The sequence below is a fragment of the Bidens hawaiensis genome, unplaced genomic scaffold (genome assembly GCF_021521415.1).
Source record: "Bidens hawaiensis isolate Kalapana, Puna unplaced genomic scaffold, B.hawaiensis_p1.1 tig00022175_1, whole genome shotgun sequence".
NCBI lineage: Eukaryota > Viridiplantae > Streptophyta > Magnoliopsida > Asterales > Asteraceae > Bidens > Bidens hawaiensis.
This window is the reverse complement of record NW_027493442.1, coordinates 201,095-209,154: the sequence shown is the minus strand read 5'-3', so window position 1 is coordinate 209,154 and position 8,060 is coordinate 201,095. Positions and strand designations below refer to the sequence as shown.

Sequence of the window (8,060 nt, the reverse complement as noted above, 5' to 3'; positions counted from 1 at the left end):
ATGGAGTGCCAGAAGACGAAAGAGCAAACAGCTTATCCCATCTTCTATGATGTGGAACGCACCGAAGTCCGCAACCAAAGTGGGGCTGTCGGAAAAGCCTTTGCTAAACACGTAAGGGGTGGCTGGAGCTCTGTTCTACCCCTCTACCAAATCTTTATCTGTTGTGTTAACTTGCTGCAACGGGTCGTCTTCTTCATCAAACGGTTCACCAGCCTTGTAGTCATGGTAACATCTTTATTACTACTTTTTTTTTTTAATTTAATTTAACTTTTTTATATGTGTTATTTGTAAGATGATTAATTACTTTACTAATTAATGTCATTCCATTTATTAGAGTTGCAATATATAAAGATAGGGTAAAGTTAAAATACAAATGAGGATAAAATTGAGGAGTGTGAGAATGATTTGTGACTACACAAAATCCCACTTAAAAATAAATTAATAAAAATAATAACTTAAAATATAGATAAAAAACGAAAAAAAATTAAAAAACTAAAATGTTTTCCCCCTCATTTCCGTTAAAAAAAATCGACGAAAAGACATAATGCCGACATCAAATACACAATGACGAAAATGAACAAAAGACACAATTATAATTAAATAAAGGACACAATAGATTGCAAAATATAACACAATTCCGAATAAAATATAACACAATGTTGAGTAATATAACACAATATCAAACAATGTCAAGGAAAAAAGACACAATCAATGACGAAAATAAACACAGAACACAATGATAAACAAAAAAACAAAATGATGTTTTTCACTCTTCATTGTTTTTTTTTGAGAATGAGAAAGATAATTTTGTGTTTTTACTTTCTTTTTTGTTTTTTTATTAATTTTTGAGTTATGATTTTTTATTTTTATTTTTTAAGGGTTTTTGTGTGGCTAAAATTATTTCTCATCATTCTGATTTTTGTTCCTATTTGTAGAATAACTTGACACTCTAAAATAAACAAGTTCGTGACCTCAATATTAAAACCCTAAATACTATATTGTATAACTCGCATATAGTTAGAGTGATAGCTAATCAGACACCCAAACTAAATAATAATAATAATAATAATAATAATAACAATAGTAATAGTAATAAAAAGAAACATAATAATAATAATAATAATCTCAATTCTTGACGTATAAGCCCAAAATTTTGTTGAAAACTCCACAAAATGCTTGATTTTGCCAAAGAAATAATCCATATTCTTCAAAGCAAAGTGCTGTAATTCAACGGTGTTCCACAGTTTTAGTTCACTGTCCATGAAGTATAAACACTATTCGATATAATTTCGGACTTCAAGTCATATGTTGGTGTACTTGAGAGACCAATAATGATAAGTCGGTCATAGTTTGTTTTGTTTCATAACCCTTTTTCTTTTTGTAATTATAGTTGATAATGTTTTGGCTAGCAAGTGAGGTTGACCTACATAAACCAGATTATGGTTAGACGTTATTGAATACGAGATGTAATCGAGTTAAGGTTCATCAAAAATCAAACCCAGTTATATTTTCTGATTAATAAATGAGAGTTATTCGTTTGTTTTACAAATGGTATCAGAGCCAAGTTCAAGAAATCCATAAGATTAAGTCTTTGATGTGAAGAAGATCGCCGCTGCCTACGCGTGATTAACCGTGATCGACAACCAAGTTGATAGGGTCACTGTCACCGCTTGCTTAAATGGTTTTCTATTAGAATTTTCAAATGAGGAGGGTTTGATTAGTGATTGGTCAAACGAGGAAGATTTGATTTAATTTTTTACTGATGTTTTCTATTGGCATCGATTGAAGAAGGTTCCCGTTCTCGGTATTCATATTCTGTAGATTTTGTTTTGATATTTTGTGAGGGGGGGGGGGGGGGTGGTTGGGTTTGGGATTGCTTATTTTATCTTCTTATAACTTATAACAACTTATAAGTGATATGTTATAAGGTGTTTTAGAAAGTCAAAGATTGTGAATCTATAAGTTATAACTTTAACTAACATAAGTTATAAGGAGTTAAATAAGGATCCCATACTGTAAGTAAAGGGGTCACGAAAGTTAGGACTTAAGAGGGTTATTTTTCTATTATGTGGTTATTTTTATAAAGAAACTAGCTTTTATCCTCCATATTACGGGTGCTATGTTACATTATTCGTCTCTAATATTTATATATTTTTTAGATTTTAATTTTATTTATTGTTTGAAAGTTAATAGTATACTTAAAGTTTGATGATGAAAGAGTTTCACAAACAAATGAGATATAACCCGGTTTAAAACGTATCTAGGTTTGGTGAAACCCATGACCCGCTTAATTATTTTTTTACTATAAAATTGCATCTTAATTTTAAATAATATCTTTTTTTAAAAAAAAAAATTCGGATATTAATTTGTTGTATGTCGCTATATTATAGGATTTTTATATCAAACATCTGGTGAAATTAATTTTTAATTTAATGAGATATTATAATCCGTTTAAGGGATATCTGGGTTTCGTGAGACCGATACCCGTGAATTCGGGTCAAATGCATGAGAAATCTCAATTTGCAAATAAAGCAATATGACGACTTGACAGGAGGTGGGGAGCAACCAGAGAACTTTTAAATGTTTCGTTTATATATATTTAAGATTAGAAAAAGGTTTCACAAAAGGTTAGTAAACGAGTAGGTTCTTGATTATTTGATTCTGATGAGGAACTCGAAAAAATGAAAAGGCAATAAATGGTATTGTTTTTTTCTTTTGGAAGCAATAAGAAAAAGGAAAACAAAATCAAGTTAGTTGGTTTTGCATACGATTAGGTTTTTCGAGAGGTATTCGTAATCAGGTTTCGCTAACACGGGAAATTGTTCAGGACTGATTGATTTGTTCATATTGTTCCAATGAACTAGAGCAATGGTGTTAGACAGAGTTTGTTTTTATACGGGTTAAACAAGCTAGGTTCAGACCAATGGAGACTAATGCTTAATAGATTAGATGACAAGAATTACAACCAAATGAGTGGATATGCGAGTCAGGGATAAGATCGGGACCGTACCGGTACCGACCGGTCCCGGTCCTGAAAATCCCGGCCCCGAAAATTGCGAATTCTTGGTACCGGTACGGGAACGGGACTGAAGGAAAAAATTTGGGAAATACCGGTCCCGGTCCCCTACCGGTACCGAAACTCAAAAGTTTGGTACCGAAGGTACCAAATCGGTACCGATTTCGATACTGGTACCAGTACCAGTACCGATTTTGCGGTGGGCGTGCTGATGTGGTAGAATGTGTTAAGTTTCAAATTCAAATAATGGCATGATATGGAAGTGGTGTCGATTTGAAAGAATGGAATGATTTGTTGTTTTTGTTTACAATAACTTAACAGAAGCCTAATGGAGTTAGTAAATTGGACATGAATAGTGCAAATTGAAACCACGAAGACAAAAATGCCTAAAAACTATCTTTTTGGACGGAAATGGCAAAAGCACGTAGAGAGATGGAAATGACAGTTTACTCTTCCTTTTATGTTACGTGTGGACCTTGATCTTTATAAACTTCCATCAGACTTCAGCCCAACCATCCATAAGCAAGCCCTCCAACAACATCAACTTCAATCCCAATAATCTGATTGCCAACCCAAAACATATGTGGAAAACATAAGAGAACATTAAACAGCCAGAAGACATATTTGGATTGGATATTAAATTGATAAAGACATGTTAGTTTCCACATATTTAAAGATATGAAAGCCATCAAAGCCAAGCCTAGGTTGCACTGTATACATAACCTTGATATACATTGAATTAACTGAACGATGCCAACAATAAATTATTTGAATAAACCTCTCACTTGAACAACTTTGCAATTAAGTGAATGCAAATATGGGGTCGGCGGCCATAACAAACGAATCGAGAAAGTAACAACAAACAACAAGGATCGATCAGAAATAGAGGTGACAATTAGAAACCGGGAAATGTGTAGATAATGACCAAGTTCTAGAACCGAAATGAAACTTTATTAAAAAAGAATAGGAAATAGGAAAACTAAAAGAATTACAAACCCTAGACAAAGTGGCGTGCCACAATATTGGCATTTCTATAGTATTTAGGGTGTGTTTGTGAGTGTGGTGGTGCAAATGGCAAAGATTGCATTATTTGTAAATGAAAACTTCTTATGCATTTGACTAAAATTCTTAAACGGATTATAATATCTCATTAAATTAAAATTAATGTCACCAAATATGATATACTAAAAATTAATATCTATTTTTTTATAAAAAAAATATATATTATTTACAATTAAAAAACAATTTTATTGATAAAAAAATAAGCGGACCATGGGTCTCAGCAAACCTAGATAACTTTTAAAACGGATTATAATATCTCATTTATTTTGAAATTCTTTCATTATCAAATATTAAGTATATTTTTAACTTTTGTACTATAAATAAATTAAAATCCAAAAAGTATATAAATATTAGAAATGAATAATGTAAAACAACCTCTGTAATACGGAGGATAAAAACTAGTATATATATATATATATAAAGATAATGATAAATGGGGCCCTTGGGTTCAACATTAAAACCCTAAATACTATATTACAATACTATTTGATTTATTAAGTGGCTGATTTATATTTCAAAGAAGAAGCTTTGGATTCAAATTAAATGTTTTTTACTTTTGTTTAATCTTGCTAACATTAAGAAATTTTTGTATTTTTCCATATAGGAAAATGAGGATGTTGGAAGATGGAGAAATGCTCTGAAAGAAGCAGCTGGCATATCTGGGATGGAGTTGAAGAACACTTTTAATGGGTAATTTCTTCATCTGATGTTCTTCATTTTGATTTCTTTGTAATTTGAGCTTAATACGGACGTTTGTGCTTATCACATAGGCATCAAGCTAAAGTTATCCAACAAATTGTTAAGGATATTTCACTTAAGCTACATTTCATTAACTTAAGTGTTGATGGGAAGTTAGTAGGCATGGAGACCGGGGTAAAGAATGTAGTTTCATCTTTAGGAACTCATTCCAATGATGTTCGCATTATAGGGATCAAAAGGATGGGAGGTAGTGGGAAGACCACTTTGGCGAGAGCTGTTTTTGATCATATATCCATATATATTGGTTCGAAGGTAAAAACTTTGTTGAGAATGTTAGAGAAGTATCAAGAGGCTCTTTGACTGGTTTGAAGGAATTGCAAAAACAGGTCCTTTCAGCTGTTTTAAATAATCAAAGCATAATTGTAGAAAGTGTTTCTGATGGGAAATATATGATGAAAAAGATGATGTGTGGTCGAAAGGCTTTTGTTGTTCTAGATGATGTGGATGATACAGAGCAACTTGAGGCGTTAGTCGGTGAACTTACTTGGTTTAAGCCAGGAAGTAGAATCATCTTCACAACAAGAGATCAGCAACTGCTAGTAGCACATAGAGTGAACTTTATTCATGAAGTCAATCTGCTATCAGATCAGGAAGCAATGTGCCTCTTTTAGCAGGTATGCATTTGGGACAGACGGTCCAATTCAAGGATATGAAAAGCTCTCTAGAAAAGTTGTACATTATGCTGCTGGTCTTCCCTTAACAATCAAAGTATTGGGTTCACATCTTTGTGGTAGAAGTGAGCATGAATGGGTAGATGCTATAGAAAGACTAAAAAGAATCCCGTTAGATAAAACTTTGAAAAGATTGGAGCTAAGCTATAATGGTCTAGAGGATGATCAGAAAGAAATATTTCTAGATGTTGTATGCATGTTGAAAGGTGAAACAAAAGATAGAGCAATCAAATTACTTGAAAGCTCTGGATTTAATGCTAAGATTGGTATAAGAGTTCTTGAGGAGAGATCTTTGATAATTGTTTCAAATTATGATTGTTTGGGTTTCCATAGCCATATTGAAGAAATGGGCATGAATATTATTCATCGTTTGCACCCTAACGAGCCTAGCAAACATAGTCGATTATGGATTAAAGAGGAAATTGAAGATATATTGGTTAATGAATCTGTAAGTTTCGTATTTTTATTAGTAGTGGAAAACTAAAACGTTTTTATTTGTTATCATTAGCAATTTATGTAAAATTTTATTTACAGGGTACCAAAGAAATAAAATGTTTAAAACTGAAGTTTACGGATGTCGATCTAGCAGTTATTATGAATGGTCTTAGGAAGATGAAGGAACTTAGATTTCTTTACATGCTTAATGGGCTTAGGGAATGGAAAGTTGATGACGTTAGCCAACACTTCCCAGATTATTTACGATCTCTATGCTGGCATCAGTACCCTTTTCGATCCTTACCTATTACGTTTAGAGCAGATAAGCTTGTGAACCTTGAAATGCATGGGAGTAAAATATATGAACTCTGGGAAATGGGGTACAAAGAGGTAGAATTATGGTTGCTTGATTGTTTTACATGATGGTTCATTATATTTTGTTTTAGTTATTGCACTGATATTTGTCTTTCTTAATTCTTCTTATAACAGGTTCTTGATAACCTCAGATACCTTGACCTTAGTAGGTCAAAGTTGAAAACCTTTGACCTTGGAATGACCCCACATCTCAAAACATTAGATCTTGCAGGAAGTTTTGATTTTCAAGAACTCCACATGCCCATTGAATGCACCAATCTCAAATTCATCGACCTCACTCGCACAAAGGTGAGGAACCTTAACCTTGGTATGACTGCAAATCTTGAGGAGTTACATCTAACACGTTGTTATGGCTTTAAAGAACTTTACATGTCAGTTGAATGTTCAAAGCTCAAAGTCCTTAGCCTTAGTCAGTCAAAGGTGAGTAACCTTAACCTTGGGATGATTCCACATATTGAGGAATTAAAACTTGATGGATGTTATAATCTTCAAGAAATTCACACTCAAGTGGGAGGTCTAAAAAACCTTATATACATAAACATAAACGGTTGCTCCAGGTTTGAATACTTTTTGGTTGACAAACGGAATGCATTACCTAGTCTTGGTTCTTTAGCCAAGTTGGAACTGTTTGGAGTGACCTTAGAGATATGCCCACTGCATCGCAACAATAGTCTTGGTTTAGATGTTTTTATAATGAACCTTTAACCTCATGGAGTGGAAATATTGAGAAGCTTCTTTCTTTTGGTCTATGTGCTTGCACAAATGTCGAGTCTTCTTCGGAAAGCATTTGTGCTTTACAACATTTAACAGAGCTTACACTTGAAGGCGGTATTCCGGAGGTGCCCAAGGATTTGTACCGGCTAGAAAGTCTAGAGAAGTTGACTTTGTCGATTAAAGAGATTAAGAATCTTCCAGATAGCATTTGTATGTTGAAATATCTGAAATCACTTGAACTTGTATCTTGTTCGCTTCTGGAGCAGTTACCAAATGATATTGGCAGATTAGAGTGTTTAGAGGTGTTGCACCTAATAGATTGTATATCATTACGAGATATACCAGATACTGTTTGTAACATGAGGTGCTTGAAATCTTTCAGTCTCCGCTTTTGTATTATGGTTGAGAAATTGCCGGAGGAACTTTGGCGATTAGAGTGTTTGGAAAATTTAGATATAAAGGGCGTGAGCATAAGTCGTCTTCCGCATAACATTTGTCAGTTGAAAGGTCTACACATTTTTGGGTCCAGGGCGCAACTTGAGTCGTATGGTTTTACATCGATGATAGAAACCATAGATGACTTCTATCATGTAGTGCTGTAAATAAGATAGGCACTCACAAGGGATTGTTTGCATAATAAGGAAAGTATTCAAAGGCTGGTCTATGAATATTTGAGTTTTGTTGGCTATTTTAGTGTAATTGAGATTAACTTAATCGTAAAATGAATTGAAAAAAGTAGGGCGTGTTGGGGTTTTTTTGCTCATGAGAAAGCCCAACAAGTTTACCTACACGGGTCCTTTATTATTATCATTACATTATTATTATTATTATTATTATTATTAATGCACGAGAAGTTCAAAATAAATACAATTAAACTATATAAATTAAATGATTAAATTATAAAAAAGCCCATATTTTATCAAATTAAATAGTTTAATAAGTTCAAATTATATTTTCTAATGGAATATTCATACGAATACATGGTGCATTCTCACGCAATTTCTTCATAATAATGAAAAAAATGCACC

General features: G+C 33.0%; 1 protein-coding gene across 1 annotated transcript; it reads left to right on the top strand.

The window, feature by feature from the left end:
• On the top strand, positions 1–7,634 carry LOC143564913 (TMV resistance protein N-like). The gene is made up of 8 exons (XM_077052053.1): positions 1–225; positions 4,683–4,768; positions 4,849–5,089; positions 5,164–5,376; positions 5,423–5,956; positions 6,076–6,333; positions 6,433–6,944; positions 7,034–7,634. The coding sequence occupies exons 1-8, from the start codon at positions 1–3 to the stop codon at positions 7,632–7,634; spliced, it is 2,670 nt and encodes an 889-aa protein (XP_076908168.1).
• Positions 7,635–8,060: the final 426 nt, after the last annotated feature.

Bases quoted from the DNA above. Each gene is read 5' to 3' on its own strand.
- LOC143564913 (XM_077052053.1), top strand. From the start codon at position 1: ATGGAGTGCCAGAAGACGAAAGAGCAAACAGCTTATCCCATCTTCTAT. The intron at 4,769-4,848 runs GTAATTTCTTCA...CTTATCACATAG, and splicing joins TTGAAGAACACTTTTAATGG to GCATCAAGCTAAAGTTATCC. The intron at 5,377-5,422 runs GTAGCACATAGA...ATCTGCTATCAG, and splicing joins CAAGAGATCAGCAACTGCTA to ATCAGGAAGCAATGTGCCTC.